Here is a 23,242-nt window from a genome sequence, read left to right on the forward strand (position 1 = left end):
ACCAAACTTGACTGATTTCTATGACAATCTTGGGTCCATGAGGGTTCCATTAGGTCTTCTGCAGTATTTGTTATGATTGGGATGCAGTTCAAATGATGATTCATCAGAAAATACAACCTTCTGCCACTTTTCCAAAAGATCAACTAGAAGACAAGATATTCTTTGTTGCTCTTACAACTGGGATCAATGACAAGACGTTTATCAGGTAGTATATGTAAGCGTGTGGTGCAGTGATCGATTATAGCTGTGCTTTATTGTGAATAAAACACAGCTACTGACCAATCAGTATTAAAGAATGGAACTAGCTGTCATAAAAATGTCAGTATTACCTTGTCAGGTGAGATGCCTGATCTATTGATCGTTTCAGTGGTGTAGAAGGAGTCACTGCTTTGAAATACCGTTGAGTTGTTTTCATTTTTCAGGTCAAATATGAGGGATACATTATGCTTTTTGACCAGGACTAAGAGCTCAGAAAGAGATGGCACTGTCTGGTTGTCAGCTTCCCTCCTCTCTTCCTCTGAAAGTGATGACAGAGTCCAAAATGGATCCGACTATATTAGAAAATCAAAAGGTTTCCTTAAAAAAGTTATTTTCTCGTCATACTGCTAAAAGGATAAAAACAGGTGTCTGGAAATCTCTAATCAAGAGAGAGAAAGAACTTGTGCTGCTAATATAACATAACATAATATAACGTAACGTAACGTAACATAATATAATATAATATATAGTGTTGCAAAAGTAAACGATGAAAAAATTAAAAATTACAGATAAAAAATATACACAATTCTTTGTCCTCACCCTTGAAAACCATTTGCCTGCATTTAACGTTTTTAACTCTTGCAATGTGAAGTTGTTGCTTCCATCTCGACCTGGAAACTTATCCTTTACATCAGTTGTTCGCAGCAGAAAATTCTTACCACAGTCATGCATTAAAAATGGCTTCTTGTCCTTACTGAAAAAAGACAGACAACAGCATTAAATAATACACACACAAACAAGTTGCAGTAAGTGTCTAGCACTTCTTAACAGAATCTGTTACCTAAGTTGCACATCTGTTTCAAATGCCACCACACCACACTCAAGACTCTTCCTGAAGGACATCAAAGTGTTCTCTGGAGCCAGCTAAACAATACATAATGTCAAAAAACAACAACTTAACAGCTTGTTAATGCAAATGTAGAATCAGTAAATCACGTGACAGTATTTAGGTATGCAGATGTGGTTATGATGCTCTGCTGAAGTTTAAACCAGCTATTAAAAATAATGAGAAGAAAGGTGACATGTTTGTGGAAAGAATGAGCTGGTCTGGGTATTCAGAAACTGCTAATTCAGGATTTACACCACAGAGAATACAGAGAAAATAAAACGTATATAAGAAAATTTAATATACAGATTGGCAGTTTTGGGAGAGTTAATGAGGTTAAATAAAACAGATTCAATATAATAAAAAGGCTAAAGACGCTCAAATAGACTCGAATCGTCTGTTTTGAGTTTGTTGCTGACCATCAGAGTCCTTTTATGAGCACGCAATGTACTCATCTTGTGATGCCATCATGCCACACTGCTTAAATCCTCTCAAACTTCTTTCTTGATAAGGAAAATAGCCCCTTTCACTCGTAAATATCTGTAATTTTTTGGGAAAGTCTATATGTGTGAAAAGAGCTAATAATTGCATTAGCTCTAGTACCTGGTTGAATCAATGGCTTGTTAAACCAAATTGTATTACATTTGTCGAATCAAATTAAATCACCTCTTCGAATCAAATTGAATTACCTTCTAAATCGAATTGAATCGCAATGTTGAATCAAATTGAATCACCTTCTAAATCGAATTGAATCACAATGTTGAATCAAATTGAATCACCTTCTAAATCGAATTTAATCGCAATGTTGAATCAAATTGAATCACCTTCTAAATCGAATTGAATCACAATGTTGAATCAAATTGAATCGCCTTCTAAATCGAATTGAATCGCAATGTTGAATCAAATTGAATCACCTTCTAAATCGAATTGAATCGCAATGTTAAATCAAATTGAATCACCTTCTAAATCGAATTGAATCGCAATGTTGAATCAAATTGAATCACCTTGTCAAATCAAATTGTATTACATTTTGTCAAACCAAATTTATCACCTTGTCGAATCAAATTGTGTTACATCAGTCGAATCAAATTGATCACATTGTCGAATCAAACTGATCACCTTGTCGAATCAAATTGATCACCTTGTCGAATCAAACTGAATCACCTTGTCGAATCAAATTGATCACCTTGTCGAATCAAACTGAATCACCTTGTCGAATGAAATTGATCGGCATGTTTAATAAAATTGATAACCTTGTCAAATCAAATTGATAGGTGGTTTCGACTTCATGCATCACTGCACAGACCGATATCTAACCGGCATCTTAAAGCGGTGCATGCCAGTTAGAAATTTTGTCCAACATTGATGCTGCGTCGATGCCACGTTACTGTCACGTGTGGCATCAAAGTACCGCGACAGCCCTACGAGATCAGACGACTGATTCAGCCGGTGCAGCATCTGAAGAACGACTGTAGGAGCTGCGAGGACGACACTTTCAAAACACACAACTTTTTTTACCATCTCTATCTTGTACAGATCATGCTTAATAAAACACGACAAATATTTTACTGCAAAATCATCTTTTGTTAAATAATTTGTTTATAATGACTAGATTGATTCCATTGGTTTATTCTGCCTTTTTTATACAAACTATGTACTGCATTCAGCTCCATAAATAATTAAATTGATAAACAAATTTAAACCCTTTTTTAGCATATTAAAACAAGAATTGGTAGCCTAAAGAGTGATGTTTAAACTCCTAGAATTTGTCCTTATTGTTTTGTATTTAATAGGCCTATTAGTTTTCGTTTATATTACCCTCTCGTTTCTCCTTATTTCTGTCATGTGTTTGTTATATGTTTAATTCATAATTCAAAAATGAACTATAGCTTGTAGAGACTGTATTCTGTTTTATTTGTACTGTAAATCTTTTGTAGTTATAAAAATTTTTTTTTAAATGATAATTATGCCATGTGATAGATTATCATGACTGCCACAACTTTGGAAGTGTCCCGTTGTGCGGCCGTTTTCAACTCCGTCCCCGCCTGCACTGGGCTAATCTCGTAGATCACCAGCTGCAGCCATAATTTAAGTCGAATGCACCTGATCACTTTGTCCAATCAAATTGAATCACATTGTCAAACAAACTGACCACCTTGTTGAATCAAATTGATCACCTCGTCTAATCAAATTGAATCACCTATTAAATCAAATTGAATCATCTCATCAAATCAAATTGAATCACCTTGTCAAATCAAATTGAATCCCCTTGTCAAATCTAATTTAATCACCTTATCAAGTCAAACAGAATTACATTTGTTGAATTAAATTGATAACCTTGTCGAATCAAACTAAATTACCTCATCAAATCAAATTGAATCATATTGTCAAATCAAACTGAATTCAATTTGTTGAATCGAATTGATCACCTTGTTGAATCAAACTGATCACCTTGTCAAATCAAATTGAATCACCTTGTCAAGTCAAACTGAATTACATTTGTTGAATTAAATTGATAACCTTGTCGAATCAAATTGAATCATCTTTTCAAATCACACTGAATCATCTTGTCAAATGAAATTGAATTGCATTTGTTGAATCAAATTGATCATCTTGTCAAATCAAACTAAATTGTGGTTTTTCTGAAGCAAAGCGAGCCCTAACTAGTAGCAGAAAGGTGTACTTAATAAAGTGCATACATGGTGTACACATCCATCCACTATATAAGTTTAATTTTATGTTACTCCAGCCGAATACATGTTGTTTTGTCAATAGTATTTTAAAAAATAAATATATGTTCAGTGCTCTGGTATAAACACAAAGTAATTCAAAGCTACTGCATCTGTGTTCTTCACACGCCTCTGTTTTTATTCACAGTTAACCTCCAATCTCCTGGTGAGCAGAGGAGGATCAAACCCACAGAGCTTCAGATGTCAAAACACCTCCTCCACCTTCCCTGCCAGTGGAATTTAACAGGTTGTGTTTGAATGGTAGATCTTTAGCCATTGGATTCATCATTCCGGAAAGGGACTAGATGCTTTGCAATGACTGTAAATCTTTGCACTGCGATTAGTGAATCTATAAATTGCTAATGCTCAAAAAACTGTTTCAACATTTATGAGCAGACTGACATGCTAATGAATTATATTCCCCCAAGTTGATAGCTTACAACCTGGGAACCATGCCATAATCATTATAATCCTAAACGGATTCAGAAACTACAGCAGATGATTCATTCTGTAGCATGTCAAATTTGGTTTAATGGTGAAACCCTCATGCGGCTCAGCAACGACATGAAGGAACAGCAAAAGCGAGGTTTTGATGGATATGCCAGTGTAAACATGAGCTAATACACGTTTTAACAAAGGCAAAGTAGCGCTTTAAATTCAAAGTTACAACTAAAAGTGTGAAAATCTTACCATGGGAGCACCGCGATGTCCAATGAGGGCAGGTTTTGGGGGCAGATTACTGGTAATGCATGGAGAGCAGATTGCAAGAGGACACAGGAACACAGCAGCGGACACAACCAGGAAGGTCATCATTATGAAAATCTTACAAGCTATATAGAAAAAGACAAACATAAAAGTATTTACACACTGACAGAATTCCCCAAATAAAGTACAAGATAAAGCATAATCAAGTTCAACCTCTTTTTCACTACTTTTAGATTGCCGTTGACCTAATTAATGTAATTTATCACAGTTCTAAATAAAACTGTGAGAAGAAAGAAAATACAATTTATTCATAAATTTTCCTTTAGTTTAGTGCCTATTTATTAGGGGTTGCAACAGCGGAATGAACCACCAATTTATTCAGCATATGTTTTACACAGCAAATGCCCTTTCAGCTGCAACCCAGTACTGGGAAACATCCAAACACACTCATTCACACTCATACACTACGGCCAATTTAGTTTTTTTAATTCACCTGTACCGCATGTCTTTGGACTGTGGGGGAAACTGGAGCACCCGGAGGAAACCCATGCCAACAAGGCAATTACCCATGCCAACATGCAAATTCGGCACAGAAATGCCAACTGACCCAGTCAGGACTAGAACCAGCAACCTTCTTGCTGTGAGGTAATAGTGCTAACCACTGAGCCACCGTGTCGCCCTTACATAAGTCAGTGTCGAGTTTCTCAAACTGTGGTTTACTAAGGATCTGCTTGGCGTACATCAGCCTTTAAAAAGCTCCATATTCAATCATAATAATGTAGAATTTAAATAATAAATTAATTAATATATGAAAACAAACATACATATTTTTTTTCTATACATGAAAAGACATCTAGACCAGTGGTTTTCAACCTGTGGGTCGAGGCCCCCCAGTGAGCCGTGGAAGTGTTGCATGAAGGCCGCCATCAGATACATATTTTTGCACTATATGCTGTTTTGCATGAGCACAACTCAGGTTTGCACTCCTTGCCATGTACCCTTAAGTGTATTTGTATTGTTTACAATTTTTATTTTGGGTCACACTTTATTTTGTTGGTCCGTTTGTTGAATTTAAGTTACATTGCATCTACTGTATCTACATTCCAGCTAATTCTCATTAGATTATACTGTAATTAGACTGTTAGGTTGGGGTTGGGGTTAGGGTTAGTGTACGTTGACATGTACTTGCAGAGTTTCTTAAATGTCTGTTTAGTAGCAGTCTCAACAGATATTAAGCAGACAACCTACTAATACTCAAATGAACCTTGTACTTGTACTTTTAGATTATATTATAAGTGAAATTGTATTTATTGTAATTTATTTTTAAAATTCTACTTATTGTAGTAATATTATCTGTTAGACAACTATAATCTGACTTTAGCTGGCTTTACCTGTGACTTACTGTATTAACAGTAGAAATAACATCGTTAAAATTTGAAAAGCCATCTAGACATAATTTGATGTGTGAACAAAAAATTAATAATAAATTGCCACTATGCATTCACTACTCATTTAAATTGATTGCTTTAATGACACTCCAGTATAAACCATTTCTTGCTGAATACAAAAAGTTAAAGTTAACAGCGGGTTCATCCGTGAAACATGTCTCATTACTTTTATGTGTTTCATATAACATTTTTGACTCACTCTCATTTTAACAATTTTTGACCTTTTTTACTTAACTAAAAATTATGTTTATGAAATAAATTGTTTACATTTGCCTTTTACCAACCCTCCAGATTTTGTCCATTCAAAAATCTAAGTTTCATTAACAATAAGGAAGATTGCAATTTCCATTTCATGATGACTTCAAGTATTAATGTCACTAAATTTAATGAACCATTCTTAAAGTGCATGCATTATCTTAATACAGAGCATAAATTATAAAATTGTTACTTCCATACCTAAATGTTAGTGTTTTATTTTTTGTGCGCGAATGTTTAACTGACATGTAATATGCAAGAAAACGTAAAGACAGAAGAGAGAATTTTTGATTCAGTGTACAGTAATTATAAGCTGTGATGAAGCAAAGTACTGACCAGTTGTTTTAGCTCTATGATAGCTCTGGAAGACGAGGCAGCTGATCACAGTTAATGCCACCACAGCACTCAGCTGCAGGAAAGGAGCAGTAGCCTACGGCAAACAAAAGATACATTTTCATATTCATACAGTACAATAGTGCTGTAACAGGATATGGACACCTCAGTGTCAGTTTTAGGATAAAAACAGTATAATGTAACATTACGATAGAGAGATGGTTTAATATAATATCACAGTGTCTGTTGTAATAGATGAGCTAACATGGCATACAATAAGATCCAGCTGCAAAGGCACAAAAGACAGAGGCTGAACTATTACTGAAATGATGAATGGCTAAAAACCTGAAAGGACATGTAGATGGCTTTCCACTGCTTCTCCCATTTGAAACAAAATCCAGCTGTTTCCAACGTAACAGCGAGGAGACCCAAAAACAGAAACACCTGAACAGAAAACAGAGAATCATTAACACACTGAGAGATCATTCATTAATATCTGCCATGAACCGCCTTTATGCACTTACTTTAAGCTGGCTAACTGTGATCTAAAGTGTTACCAATTTTTAAAGGTAACCACTTTAAGATTTTTTCCCACATGAGCCCTTTTAAATCTAATTAATGATGATTTCATAGTTAGCCTTTTATATGTCCTGATGAAAGCATTTATACAAAAAGAAATGCTTTAAAAAACACTACTGTCTCACTGAAAAAAACAAGTAATTTGACAAATAAATGAACTGTGGCGATATTAAGCTATAATAGCCATACTCCTACTTTTAAAGAACAATAAATAAAGAGTTTCTCTGCAAAAACACTTATCCCTGTTATTATTGTTTTTCATAAATCATGTTGGGGACAATAGCCTCAGGGGCAGTGCACCAACAAACGGCGCCATTGCGCTTTGGGTGTCCTGAGTTCAAGTCACAGCTTGCAGACCATTCCCGATCACATCCCCCATCTCTCTCCCCAACTTCACTTCCTAGCTACACACTGTCCTATCATAAGTAAATAAAATGTTAATAATAAATCTTAAATAAAAATAAAAACTTACACTTAAGATAATACCTGTTAATTAAAAAAAGCTAATAAATATAAACATTTTTTGCAAATGTACTCTGCAATGCACAATAAAAAAATATTCATGAAAATAAACACAAACTGATTTGTGGAAAAAAACACGGTTTTCTGTTTCACTTTTCTGTTTAGCACAATTTTAGAAAATATGATATTGAGATGGACAGCCTGTGGTACAAATCTCTATACACATCTATATAAAATAATATTTGCAATTATACATTACCGGTCAAAAGTTGGGGGCTTTTTTTTTCATGTTTTTTTTTTTAAGAAAATTAGTCTGTTCAGCTGAATATTTTAAATGTAAAAGAAAATAATTGTTAAACACTTATTTATTAAATATTTATTAAAATTCTTATTGTATGTAGTTTCAAATAAAATTAACATAATTAATAATAATAATCATAAATCATAATCATAATAATAAGGTGATTTCTGAAAGATCAAGTGACTCTGAAGACTGGATTAATGAAGCTAAAAATTTGTCTTTAAAATCAAATTTTAAATCATTAAATTAAATGTTATATTACTTTTGAAGAGTTATTTTATAGCAGCCTAATGCAACCTTGGTGAGCAGAAGAAGCTTATTTTAAAACATTTAAAAATCACACTGACCCCAAACTTTTAACCGGTAGTGTATGTATCTATACATGAAGCGTATTTAAAACACACAAAAATTTATCATACTTCAAAATATATATCTAACTGTTTTTAAGGTTGACTATGTGTTTAACATGGTCATTATATAGTAAATAGGAAAAAAGAGGGCGTTTACCTTATGCAGACAGTGTAAATTCAATGGCTCTTTGATGGCTAGATGTAGCAATCCAAATACCTGAAATAAATGAAGAATGATCTCAGTGGAGCAACTATTACTGTTTATATAAATGCTACCCACTGAGCAGTCTGGTTACAATTATGCCCTACTTACCAGTAAAAGCAAGCAGTATATGGCAAGCACAGCTGAAATGATCATCACTATCATGTACCAGTTCACCCATTTTTTCACTGCTTTGAAGAGTTCACTGCAGAAGAAAATTAAGCATAACAACACAATCAGTTATTACATTCACTCTCAGAAACAGCAGGTCAGTGGATTAATGATGCGGTCATGCACCTTGTTTGTTTCATACTCATGTGAGGAACCATATATAACTTCATATACCCACTATAAATATTTGTAATTATGTTCCTACCTATCTGCATACCTCTGGTAATTAATCACAACCTGTACATATATTCATCCTTTGTAAATCTGTAGATGATAACTATTTATAGTTAATACAACCTGTATATAATGCTCATAGTACATCCATCTGTAAATATCACCATAGTTTTTCTATAATTGAGCTTTATAAGTTATACCTATGTCCTGCACTTGCTGCTATTGCATTCCTGGTTAGACCTAAATTGCATTTCGTTGCCTTATACTTATACATGTGTAATGACAAAAGTTGGATCTAAACTAATCTGATATACATTGCAATTTATTTCCAAATCTAATATCCATTGACAATGTAATTTACATTTTTAAGCTATATAAGTTTAAAAATTCTGTAAAAACCAACCAGGATTTCAACCAATGACTACTTTAGTGAGTCCTCAATTTTAAATATAAAATTAGTTAATATAATAAAGTTTATATAAATTAATTTGAAGCATAAGACTAAGATTTCAACCCTTTTCTGGACTGTGTTTAGAGTTTTTAATCATGAGATTAGAACAAAAATATAATTATCATAGGTATAAATTAGAGTTTGTGCCCACATCTAGCTACAGATTCCCAAAACCCTATGCAAAACTTGCAACACAATGTTATAGCAGTTCATAACTATTTCAAGTTTTGACAAATAAGTGGCTAATTTGGACTCTAATCTGTCATTGGCAAGCTAATTTAGGTTTTCATAAGATCTCCTTATAAAATATTAATGTTATGTGCTTAATTTTTTCTTAAAAGTCTTACAATTTCATTTGATTGTTTATTCATTCATTTATTTTATTTTCAGCTTTTTCCTTTATTAATCTGGGGTTGCCACAGCGAAATGGACCGCCAACTTATCCAGCATGTTTTTACGCAGCGGATGCCCTTCCAGCTGCAACCCATCAGTGGGAAACATCCATTCGCACTCATACACTACTGACAATTTAGCCTACCCTATTCACCTGTACCGCATGACTTTGGACTGTGGGGGAAACCGGAGCAACCGGAAAAAACCCACACGAATGCGGGAGAACATGCAAACTCCACAAGAAATGCCAACTGACCCAGCCGAGGCTTGAAACCAGCGACCTTCTTGCTGTGAGGCAACAGCACTACCTACTGCGCCACCACGTCGCCTTCATTTGATTGTTTAAATTATTACTAAACAAAAAACTATCCTGCAAGATCAGGTTGCAAACTATAGTGCTCGGCATAAACAAGTACACCCCCTTTTAAAAATGAATATTTTAATCAATTTCTCAGTGAATACAGCCAATATATTTAGGTGCATTTAAACAAAAGAGTTTTATTAAAAAGTTATACCTATTAAAATTAGATTTTGGTCGCATAACATCTTTAGTATTAGAAATATAAAACATTTAAATTCAATTGTATTAAATTCAATTATATTATATTATATTATATTATATTATATTCATTCTCTTTTTGGCTTAGTCCTCTTATTAATCTGGGGTCGCCACAGCGGAATGAACCGCCAACTTATCCAGCATGTTAGCATGTTACGAAACACCAATATAGTGGGCTAAATATCAACTTATAAATGGCCCTAGGAGTAAGTAAGAGTAAATAAACGCACAAATATATTATTATACAATCATGCTTTAGATGTTTTAATATTATTATAATACTAATTAATCATGTTAAGATTATTTTAAAAGAGAGATTCTGAGATCCATGAGGGTAGACTCACATATGAACGTATTTTATCTTAAAAATTGTGAAATTCGCTAAAAGATAACTTTGAAACACAACAGTTTTAGCCCATGTGATGATCAAAGGAGTTATAATGAAATAAATCACTCTTATCATTTGGAGGCTGCATTTAAAAAGGCATTTTAGGGCTACATGAGCTGTCTTAATTTAAATGTGCATGGCGCCTCAGAATATTGTGGTTTAATTAGCATAATGTGAAAGTGTGTTTATGTTCTCACTTGTTTACATCGTAGTGGTCGTTGAAGGCGATAAAACAGATGTACATCCAGCTCAGGGCAAGTATGGACACAAAAGACAGAAATGAGAGCCAGCAGCGATCACTCTACAAACAAACACAGACAAAACAAGAACGTACAATTCAAACATGTCTGCTTTTCCTTCTCTTAATCCAACAATCATTGACAGATGTTTAGGCGTTAAAAGGAGAAGGTTTCGATATTCCCTCACAGCTCCACCTCTGTGCGTGTGATGGTTTACCGTTGTGGATTAGTCATAAAAACTAAGCCTGGGGAGTATTGGCACGAAGAGTTTTGCTTAATGATAGGAATATTCAAAAGTGGAACCTGTCTCAGAGTTGTTCCTACGATGGCTGATTATTACTAGTTCATCCCACACAAGATTTTAGAAATCTCTGAATACCGTGGTGATTGTTTCTGACACAAATCAAAATAAGTGAGAGAGCCTCGCTTTTTGTACTCAGCCTGCTAATTAGCATACTTATCTGCCTGACATCATGATTGTTAGTCTCCACTCACTTAAAAGAGAAGAGCATTTACATGATAATTGTTCATTAAGAAGGCATTCAATGGCAGCAGTTTTGTTTTTTTGATTCTGGTCTACATATTCCGCCTCTCTCAAACAATTGTGTGTAATAAAAAATAATTAAAACAAGTGTGAAAACTAGCAGAACTGGTAAGAGTTGAATAGCTAATAACATGTCTTTTAATTGCTGACTTTTAATTATTAAAACATACTGGCCATATTTATTTTGTACCAGCCAAGAAACTATGCATATTACAGCATTATGTAAAAGTGTAATTAAATATAATGAGAAACTCAGGCAGAACCAACTGAAATATATATATATGAAAAGCGAATGAATTAAATTATTTTAGTAATTATTATTAATACTAGTTTATATAACAAATTTAAAATGGCAGAAATGCCAACTGTCCCAGCCATGAGTCGAACCAGTGACCTTCTTGCTGCGAGGCAACAGTGCTAACTACTGAGTCACCATACCGCCTTAACAAAGATCAATTGTGCTTAATTATTTAATCCAATGAAGACTATGTAGTGTTAGTTTACATTTGATAATTGAAGCTCTTTCAACTTCAATACAGTTAGACTTCAGCAAAAACCATAAAGCCTTGTTTATTTTATTTTTATCTTTGTTTAGTTGTTTTCATCTGATTTATTTTGTATATTTTATGGAGATGAACTCCCCTACAAATCATTGTAATCAACTTTAACCTTATTCTTTATGTATGAGCGGGCGGACTTCCGGTCTTATTCACTTCCATTGATTTTAAGAGGTTAAAAACAGCTTGTTCTGCTGCTTGATGTTGCAAATTGAAATTTCCTTATTATATTATTCTACTTTTTTATGTATAGTCATTAACCCACTTGTTTGTAGAGCAAGTAGTATGACCATTGAAACCCTTAAAGTTTGTTTAATGGTTTGTTTAAAATTGTTGGCTAGGTTTAAGGAAGTGGGTGGGTGGGTCAATCAATACAATTGTTGGGTTCAGGGAAGTAGAAGGGTGGATCGGTTGATTGGTCAATAAAGGCTGATTTATACTTCTGTATCAAGCGCACACGTATGCCACAGCACTGACGCATAGCCCTACGCCGTCGCAACGACGCGTAGTGCAAGCTCTGTGATTGGTTGGCTTGGTAGCGCTGACAAGTCTGGGCGGGACCAAGAGCCGCACAAGCGGCGCAAGCCCAATGGAGCGATTGTTTACAAGTGTGGAGAGTCGCGCAGGAGCTGCGAATGTAAAGTTTTGTTTTGTGTTTACCTCATAGTTAAAGTTGTTGCACGTCTGCCGGTTCCTGCCTCAATTGAGCGAGTTTGAGCCACTTGTACATCCCGGAAGCGTTCAGAAAGAGCAAAAGCAAAACACAGGCAAATAAACTCAACACAAAGACGCATTAACACCTCACTGCCAACTAGCTTTTTGGAAGTGTTAATTCAGACCAACAGTGACAGCGCGCAGAAGTATAAATGCACAGCTATGTGCGTTGCATGCGCCGTTGGTTACGCCGGTAACTTGATGCAGAAGTATAAACCAGGCTTTAGTCAGTTAGTCAGTCAGTCGACAGTGGCCACTGGTGGGTTTAAGGGCAGTATGTGTGAATGGCACTCGCAAGAGAAATTTGAGATATCAAAAAGCGTACACAGCAGCCTCTAGTGGATTTGCAAAAAATACTGCCAAAAAACTTAGCTACTGGGACGTATTTGGTGCTCTCCAGTAATGGATAAAGAGGTACGTTTTCGGAATGAGCCTGGGTTGCAAAAACGATCGCATTTCCACATTGAAAAATAAGGTCAATAAATTGAGGATTGTTCCAAATAGGATCATTTTGCAATATTTTATACATATCGCAATTTATATTTATAATAAATGCAGAAAAACTAAATATCGCAATGTCAGTTTTCCCAGTATCATGCAGCCTTAACTTCAGCACAGTGTTTAATATTGAATAATTGCTTAAAGCAAAACTACGCTATAAATCATTGTTCGAATTTAATGTCTCTGACGAAACTCACTAACACATACTTCTACTCAACTTTGTAGATAAGTGAGTGCTCATTTTAGTCCCTGCTAGGGCTGGGCGATAAATCGGGTTCTAGGAATATATATCGATATGATTGCCCAACGCGATGCAGTATTATCCAATATCGATTATGTCGATTTGGTTTGAGGCCACACATGCACACTCTGCGTGAAACACCACTCCAAGGTAGAACGCGAGCTCCACTTGCACAAATGTGCACATGCACAAATGAATGATTTACTCCCTGAGTCACACGAAAAGATTTGTTCAAAAAGAACGAATCATTCAAGAACAACCCATCGCTTACGCAACATGGAAGAACATGCAGTGCCTGTGTTGTATCGAAATCTGACTCCCCCTCGTGTGCACGCACGTCACACAGCGCCTGCAGCTATCAAAACCTTTTTTCGATCATTCGCAATTGACAGCAAGAACGAACATAGAAGCCTTGTCAAAGTGACAAGCAGCATTTAAATGTGTTCAAAAGAATTAAAAGCGCCAAAATGGGACGAATGTATACCGCATTTAAAAAAGTGAAACCACCTCATATTCACCAATTATAAGTTCAGTATTTATTACACGACCGTCTGTTCTTCGCATTTCTCTCCTCTGTTATAATGACTGTTTACATTTATATGCTTAACCAGTATTTCATCACAGTACTCTAAAAACAATTTCGTTACTTCTCAGATCTATAGCCTATTCATTTTTATCTCATTTAATATTTAGTAATACAAGTTTAGCCAAAACAAAAAGAAAAAGCGTAGTTTTTTTACATGGAGTGAAAGACTTATCTTTAGATATCTTCGATATGTGCACTGTTTAATAATTCTGCACAATACATACATGTAAATGTGTAACTAAAAAACATATACGGCTGAATTAATTGTTGTTTAATCATCATAAAACACTGTGCGTTTCATCTTTACATTCAATGTGGGTTTTTTTCTATCCTACAATATTTTTTGTTGTTACTAGTGTTGCTTTTTTGCTCTGACAATGTAGCTCTGTTTTCTATGGCTCTATTTGCTTTGTTATTTGCACAGCAGCACAGTAGAGCTGTGTATAGAGTTAAACAGTAAAAAAATCCTGCACTGTATTAACTTATCAAAGAAAATTTAAAATGTTGTGCAACAGTTTTAAGCAGCAGAAAAACCTGTACTGTACTTTATTTATCAAAGATTTTTGTGCAGCTGTTATTTTTTGTGCAGCTGTTTATTAGTAAACAGGGAGGGAAACCGCTGTATTTGAATTATATTTTGCTAAAAAAAAAAACAGTTTAATAGTTTTAAAAAAGGCTTTAACTCAGTCAAATGGTTAAGTAACCATTTATGGGAAAATACCGGATATCTTATATCGTCATTTCTTCTAAAAATACCAGGATATGACATTTTGGCCATATCACCCAGCCCTAGTCCCTGCCTGCAAATTATACTAAGAGAGAATGGATGCATCACTTTTTTAACCTGATTTAACTCACTTTTTGTTCATTACTTCTCTGGTTCCAGTGGCAACTGTAGATCCCTCTCAGGCAGGTTCGAAACATAGTGATCATTGTGTTTTTCCCACATCAAATGATTCCAGCTGAAAGTACGTAGATGAATGGGGGTCACGTCCGGGATGTAGGGAGGTTACTCCTCATGTATTCTAGTGCAGGTGCTTGGATATGGAATGACTCACTTCTTCACACCTGAAACTGAGTAGGAGGAGAGACAATATAAAATGGTGGTTATGCAAGGACACCTGTTTTTTTAGCTCAAAACAGAACTGAGCTCACATTTCCTGGCTTAGTTATTCATGAAAAGTAAGATTTGTCCCCTAATTAGGGTATTTGTGTGAGAGTGGCAGAGCGATGGATACGTAGTTGATGATACTCTGGTCACATGGCAAGGAAGGTATGGAAAGGTTAAGTTTAATTACTAGGAGTAGTTTCGCGGCTTTCAAAAAGCCCTGAAGCAAGACAAGATAAACCGTGAGAAAGATCTCAAATAACTCACTCATTTCTTATAAAAGGATGGAATGCTCCCTCCAGCTTAGCTTAACTGCCTAATAATGGCAAATATGTGTTAACGTTTTAAAATCTTAACTTTAATCAAATGTGCTTAGTGCTAAAACACATAAAGCTGCAAATAATATAAACAACTGACATCAGATAGCTGAGCGAGTAAAAAGAGTTTTGACATGTTGTGCATAAAATGTAATAGAATCTGCAATGCTATGAAACTCAGGTTAATTTAGCTTCAATGGGATTGAAACTCATGATCCGATAAACATGTCAAAACATTCAGTCTGTTAAGCGCTAACGGCAACTTAAAGGAGATGGTTGACACAACAGAAGTGGGATATTAGAGTAACAAAAATCTAAAGAAAATTCCTCTGCTCTTCTTAACACATATAGAAAAAAAATGTAACCTTGGATACAGCTAGCTGAATGCATGTTTGTCCTGATTTTAAAGAGCATTTAATCTAAGCTTGCATCATATATGCATGACAATTAGTTTTTTATTTATTTATTCAGGCATTAAAATTGCATTATTAAACCCTGACCTTTGCACCAACTACCTTAGATGTTAAAAAGTTTAACAATAATTTACAATTATAAACTTACTCTGTTGGTCATTTAAATTACTGAATGGGGGTAATAAGTTGCCATGACTTATACAATAATAAACAGCTATGCAATAATATATTTGTGTACATTTGTTATTAACCCACTATTTAGAATTTAATAACCTAATGTGATTCAAAAACAGTACACTCAAAATAAAATGTCTGGGGAAATATTACATCAAATTTGAATAAAGAAGAAAAGTCAATAATTTGAAAGCCACCCGTATGTTAATCATTCAGGACAGGGTTAATTAAAAGATATTTTTACAGTGTATCATAATCTGAACGCTCTACTATAATATTCAGCTATTTCAAACTCTAATAATGCAAATAATGATATTAATAAGGGGGATTGTATGAAATCTCATGCAATGTGATTATTAAATTCCTTTAATAATCATGCATTGTGAAATGAAAACATAATGATATTTCAAGTTAAAGTAAAAGAACGGTTTTGCAATATCAGCATACCAGAGTGAGGGTGAAATTAGCAGATGCCAAATTCAAAAGCCAAAAATACATCAATGACAAGAATTTAAAAGAGATTTCACTATACCCTCAATACTAATAACTCTCTGTTGCACGCAAATAAGGCTACACTACCTGACAAAAGTCTTGTCGCCTATCCAAGTTTTAGGAACAGCAATTAATAACTTATGTTCTAGTTGATCATTTGTATCAGAAGTGGCTTATATAAAAAGGCAAAGGCCTCTAGATTACTCTCTGATTTTACCAAAATAAAATATGCTCATGCCTTGATTTTAAATTATTTAATTAGGACAGTAAGGTCTGACTTTGCTTAGACAAAAGTCTTGTCACTGAACAGAAGTAATGTACAGTATAGAATATAAAGTCATGGTGCAGTGGAAAAAGAATGAATATTGTGTATGACTCCTATGAGCTTGGAAGACTGCATCCATCCACCTCTGCAATGACTCGATTAACTTATTAATAAATTCATCTGGAATGGCAAAGAAATCGTTCTTGCAGGACTTCCAGAGTTCATTAAGATTCTTTGGATTCATCTTGCCTCCTTCTTCTTACTGCACACATGCTCAATAATGTTCATGTCTGGTGACTGGGCTGGCAAATCCTGGAGCACCTTGACCTCCTTTGTTTTCAAGAACCTTGATGTGGAGGTTGAAATATGAGAAGGAGCACTATCCTTCTGAAGAATTCGCCCTCTCCTGTGGTTTGTAATGTAATGGGCAGAACAAAAATGTCTTGACACCTCAGACTGTTGATGTTGTCATCCACTCTGCAGACCTCTCGCACAACCCCATACTGAATGTAATCCAAACCATGATTTTTTCCTTCACCAAACTTGACTGATTTCTGTAACAATCTTGGGTCCATGCAATTTCCAATAGGTCTTGTGCAGTATTTGTGATGATTGGGATGCTGTTCAACAGATGATTCACCAGAAAAATCTACCTTCTGCCACTTTTCTGCCAATTTTTGTTCTAAATATGAATGAATACCTCACAAGATTGAAACAATATGAGAGTCATTTATTCATTTTATCGCATATTTATCAGGGGTCGCCACAGCGGAATGAACTGCTCTGTATGATAGTAAAAACCAACCTTTTTACTACACAGTCTGTCAGTCAGGTAAACATTACCACTGAGCGAACATCTCATCTTAAAATGGTAGAGGGAGATGCTTTTGTGTTTCATAAGACCATGACCAAACATCCCGATGCTCTTGGTAACTGTCAGATCTAACTCGCTGATATACATATAAGGGTATCTGTCTATCAGGGTCAACGCAATTCCTGCTAAGATCTCTACAGTGCAGCATAAATCAAGTATTCCTGCATGAAGGATACAAATCTACCATAGTAAAAGTGTTACAAAAACTTGGTTGAAACATTACACACTGACTAGATATTAGTTTGTACAGGAGTTTCCCGCTGGTATTTTTGCCAGCGGGGACACGGTTCACAAAACGCAGCGATAAGCGTTCTTCAAACTTGACAAAGAAGAAAGATTTGTTTGTCAAGCCTTTAGCAGATGTTCTCACTCTACAGACAAGCATAGCAGCACTTTAATAAGTCACTTAACCTCGTTTCAGGTCAGTCTAGTAGATTGCAGCTTATTTTTGTGATTAAATGACCTGTTGTCATCCAGTCTTTCTGCATTTTGTACAACGCAATCCAACACTGGATGCCATTTAAATCACAGAGCAAAAATAGCTTCTTTGTTTAGTTCATGGCTTGAATTTACACTTGTTTCAAAGGGTCTTTGTTGCAGTGTGACCTCTGATTGAATTATGGTTCAAAGGGTCTAACAAAAATATTTCTTACTTCCTAAAACATCTAAAAAAATACTCTCTGATCTTGAGCCAATACACAGATCTGAGGATTGAAACCGGTTTGTGTTGCTTTAAGAAGGTAACCATTTATTTGTTTTATTTTAATCCAATTAATTTTATTCTTTTCTCCTTTTAATCTATTAATAATCATTATCCCCTGTTAACATTTAATCCAGAATTTAGAATTAAATCATTCACTAATTAAGTTTTTTTTTAGTATTAAGTTTGCATTTCATTACTTACTGTCTTTGCTCTTGCCATGCTTGGGAGTCTTGATTTATTGTAGATTCGAGGGAGGATTTGTTTTCACTGTTAAGAGATAAGAGAAATATCTCAATTTCAAGGTTTTTCACATCACAGGACAATAGTTTTACAGTGTAATTTTTCATTGCTATTTGCTTGGTTTCTTATTATAGCGCTTACGCTGATTAGATTAAGTTTTTAAACACACTCTGCTCATTTTAATCATCAATTCATCTCTAGGTTTTGAGGACTGAACAGATTTTGGGTATGTATTACACAATTGTTTTGACGGGCTGTAGGGACACCAGACAAAAGAGAAATTTTCTGCCAGGATCTGGTGTCTGAATGTAATTTATCCGACAAGGAGACTTAATCTAACAGAGTGGAACAATTTCATTATACTGGTATTCTTTCATTACAAGAATCTGAGTGCTTTCATTTTCACCTGGGAACTGGGGAACAATAAAATGCATTGTAGAACGGCAAAACTAAAAAATGATAATTGATTATTAATATTAAACTGCAGAAAAAGCAATAAGTTAGTTATTAAGTATTTATAATCCCTAGTATTTACTTCAAAAAAATGTAATTCATAACTAAAAGTTGTATCTGCAATATTATGTAAAGCACTTAAGCTAACATGAACTACAATAATGTTTGTATGCTAATTAACCAAGATCAATAAACTCCACAACTAATTATTTTTTATTGATTATTATTATTGTTATTATTATTACTACTATTATTAGTAGTATTGTTGTTGTTATTATGATTATTTAATTTATTTATTCCACGACAAATGTTACCTTTTTTATTGATTGTTTTTGTGGACAAAGGAGTTAGATAACAAAGCGTGTTTTCTTTTCTTTTCCTTAGCTGAAAATAGGTAAGTTAGAGGGAATTTAAATTTAGATTTGAATTAGATTTAAATTGTTTTGTTTATTTTTTGGCCTGGTCAGCTCCTGAAGTTGAAAAAACATACAAATTTTGTTTGAGAAAATCATTGTGTAAAATAAAATATCTATATATTTTCTTCTCTATAAGAGAATTGTGTTGGCGCAATAGTCGTTAGCGCATTGATGTATGGTGCTGTAGCACTTCAGGGCGTCCCGAGTTCAAATCCAGACTTGAGGACATTTCCCGATCAAATGAGCAAATCAAATGAGATCCGTCAGGGCAAAACATTGCAAAATGATTTTTCAAAGTTGCAAATAAAAAATAAATAAAAATCTCATGTTCTACTTCCAATTTTTAAGTTTAATTCATTGTGCTACTGTCTTTTTAGGTTTGCAAACTGTTTGTGAAGTTTACTTCATTTTTCAACAGTAAAAAATGGGGAAGAGTGAAGAATTAGTCTTCACACCAGTCCTTAAAACACATATGTTTAGAACGACCTACTCTCTTCAACTCTTTTTAAAACTGTATTGTATTCTATTGACTTTTATATTGTGTTGTTATTTGAACTGACTGTTCTTGCGTGCCGTCTTGTACAGTGACCTTGAGTGTCAAAAAATGCACCTTCAAATGAAATGCATTATTATTACTATTGTTATTATTATTACTATTATTATTACATGTGGATCTTTACAGTCAGAGCAAACTTAGTGCAACACAGAAATACATGAAAGAAAAAATTAATGTGCTCATAAAGCAAAACTGTGATTGAAAGTAGCTAATATAAGCCTATGAACGTTTTATTGCTGTTGTAAATCATTACTCTAAAAAAAACTAAAGTTTGTTGAATAGGTAATATCTTAAAAGACTTAGGGACAAAATGCAAAAGTTCTTCTGGGAAATTTTCTTCTGCAAAAAGATTTTTCAAAGCTGCAAATAAAAAATAAATTTGCTGTATGTTATACTTCCAATTATCAAGTTTAATTCATCATTAAATTACTGTCTTTGTAAATTGTTTGTTAAATTTACCAACAATTTCTCAATGAAGAATATTTCGACTTCATGTTTCATCAATAAAATATTAGTGGGAGAAAAATTAGGGTTCACATGTGGACAAAATGTATTATTTTTTGCAGTAAAAGTTTACACAAAAACACAAGAAAGAAAAAAAATGCATGTGCTCATAAAGCAAAACTATGATAAAAAGTAGCTGATGTAAGCGTAGGAACTTTTTATTAAAGTGTACTTATTAAACAATATGAAAAGCAGCCTATGCAAAACAATATGTAAATCCTGCATATATATCAGACAATCGGGTTGTTTAGATTCAACACTGTTCAGTTCAACACAGTGCATGTTTAATCTCTGCTATGAAATAACATAAAACTGAACTAATTAACAGACCACATTATTTCACTTTCTTTCAGTTTAACGTTAGCTACAGATTGCTGATACACAAAGGCATATGCTCATTTTGACATACATTATTAAAAACTAAATAAACACTGCTTTATGCCACAAAAAATGAGTTTATGTCCAGCTGTCATTATGTAAGAGCTTTCAACTCAGACTGAAGTTAATTTAAACCCCTTAATCTTCATCAGCACTTCACTGACATCATGGCACATTTTTAACCCAAGGGTAAACATATTTCAGGTTAAATGTGTCTTAACACAGCCACGAAGGGGGCTATTTCTCTCAAAAGAAAAATCCAAATTGCAGAAAATAATTATCACTAGAAGAGAAAAGTTATCAACCTTAACATAATTCGAGATATAAAGTAAATATTTACGTTTGCTTACATGAAAAACGTTAAACGTTAAACGTAAATCCTAATATGATTTACTTAAATCGCTGAAGCACACCTGATGAATTCTTTTAAAAACAGGAGACCAGAACAGATAAGTTCGAGAGAATAGACTGAATTTATACATGAATATGACTTCCTTACCTGCTAAAAACGATGTGACAGCGAAATCCCATTCAGCCTCTCAAACTTCAGCACATTTGAACGGTCTCTGCACTCCAACTCCCCGCTGAGAGAATATTAATGAGGCGGTAACAATGAATGAGGCTCCACGTTCCCTGAGTGCAGGAACATACTATTGGAGAGAGAGGGGACAGTGGTGGAATGTTCCACTCGCGTCCGATAGAGGGCACTCAAACCGCGTCAATCAAAGAGCTTTCGAATAAAGAAGCAACCTTTAGTGTATCATAACTGATAATAGTTCATATTTAGCTAAATAATATAACCTTATGTCTGTAAATACGCAATATTCTCTTAGTCGTTCAGTAAAAAAAATGCCTTTTTGGTTCATCAACAGCATGCGCATCGAAGAACGCCATCACGTCATTTGAAAAGAAATCTGAACTGTATTGTTCCGCGAGGCAAAAGGGGCTGCTGTAATTAATAGTATAGACTGGAGAAAAGTTTTGGTTGCTGCTTTATAAATACTTTCTTCCTAATAAAACGAAAGAAATCAAGTTTTAAAATATTGCATAAAATATATCCGGCTAACTAATTTGTTTCCAAATATGTTGATATTCCGAGTAATTGTATATTTTGTGGTAAGGATGATGAACTTCAATAAATTTATTTTGTATGTGTGAATTTGTTCAGAAATTTTGGTTTGACCTGTATAATTATTTAAACACTCCTACTACCTTTGGACAATCTTTTAGTTTAACAGAAATTATTTATTACTCAGATTCTGCACATAAATCTAAAGAATTTATCTTCAACTTTTTTTTACCTTAAGTGGGAAAGTGTTTCACAAACAAAAATAAATGGCTTCAAACCCTTTTCGACAGTTTCTGACTGAAGTTGACTGCTCAAATCTTTCTGTATGTGTAACAAATGTGTCAGATTCTTTATGCAGATCTCTCATCTATATTGACTTTGAATAGATTTGGATAGCTTTCCTGTAATGCCCTTGATTTATTTGTTTTCATACACGTTTACACAATTGTAATTTACTTATATTTTCTTTGTTTTGTTAGTCTTTTTTTCTTTCTGCAGCTAATGTAGCTTGTCTTTTTCCTCTATTGTATCTATATTGATCTCCTGATGGTGGTTGTATATTTTCATTCTTAAATAAATAAATAAATAAATAAATAAATAAATAAATAAATAAATAAATAAATAAATTTGAAAAAAAAAGAAAATTGTCATTTTGAAAATAAGATAAAAAAATTAAAAAAGAGGAATTTTATAAACTGAAATTAAACATCTGTTTTATTACTAAAATCAGTGGATTAAAATAAAAGAAAATACATAAAATAAAAAGAAGCAAATTATAGATTTATTTTTAACCACATTAATAATAATAATAATAATAATAATAATAATAATAATACATTAATACTGGGCCTAAATAATAATGACAAGACATTCTATGACAAGCAAAACATTGTACATTTCTAAATATATTGTTTTAAAAAAATGTGACATACAACTTCAAGTTTTTACAAAAGGAGGAGGATTGGAGACAGTAAACAAACTGGTGCATTACGTTTTCAGTTTAATCACTCCAATTTTTGCAAATATGCCACCTGCTTGCTTCAGAAGCACAGTGGGCAACTGCTGTACTATGTTAATTATTACATTATATCTACAGTGTGACACTGCCTCTGACTCTGTTAATGCTAAAATGCCCAGACTTGTGAACAATGAGTGAGGCTGTTTTTGGCACATTTCAGTGATGTTTTTTTCAGGGAAGGTTAATATTTTACAGTGGATTTCTTATTTAGCAGGCACATAACAAAAAGTCTACAGTGTAACAGAATATCCTTCAAATTAAAATATGAAAAAAAAGTTAACCCTGACACTACAAAC

General features: G+C 34.0%; 1 protein-coding gene across 9 annotated transcripts in view; it reads right to left on the reverse strand.

Annotated features, from left to right (window-relative positions):
- Positions 1-21,514, reverse strand: part of gdpd2 (glycerophosphodiester phosphodiesterase domain containing 2) — a 32,270-nt gene extending 10,756 nt beyond the window's left edge. For 3 of the 9 annotated variants that reach the window (XR_015507643.1, XM_087281774.1, XM_087281776.1), the window contains exons 1-12: positions 21,359-21,456; positions 18,514-18,579; positions 14,825-15,040; positions 10,782-10,885; positions 8,560-8,653; positions 8,404-8,463; positions 6,900-6,998; positions 6,558-6,651; positions 4,504-4,643; positions 1,040-1,122; positions 799-952; positions 330-551 (exon numbers count right to left, since the gene is read on the reverse strand). Coding sequence is in view for 8 of the 9 variants with exons in the window: in XM_087281774.1 (XP_087137900.1) it covers positions 330-551; positions 799-952; positions 1,040-1,122; positions 4,504-4,643; positions 6,558-6,651; positions 6,900-6,998; positions 8,404-8,463; positions 8,560-8,653; positions 10,782-10,885; positions 14,825-14,899 (1,125 nt within the window). In the remaining variant the exon portion in view is untranslated. Of the gene's footprint in view, positions 1-329; positions 552-798; positions 953-1,039; positions 1,123-4,503; positions 4,644-6,557; positions 6,652-6,899; positions 6,999-8,403; positions 8,464-8,559; positions 8,654-10,781; positions 10,886-12,584; positions 12,646-14,824; positions 15,041-18,513; positions 18,580-21,358 lie in introns of all 9 variants that reach the window. The other 6 variants (XM_087281778.1, XM_087281780.1, XM_087281779.1 and 3 more) reach the window with 3 other exon arrangements.
- Between the last annotated feature and the right edge of the window lie 1,728 nt (positions 21,515-23,242).

The sequence above is a fragment of the Danio rerio genome, chromosome 14, assembly GCF_052040795.2.
Source record: "Danio rerio strain M-AB ecotype USA chromosome 14, GRCz13ab, whole genome shotgun sequence".
Taxonomy (NCBI): domain Eukaryota; kingdom Metazoa; phylum Chordata; class Actinopteri; order Cypriniformes; family Danionidae; genus Danio; species Danio rerio.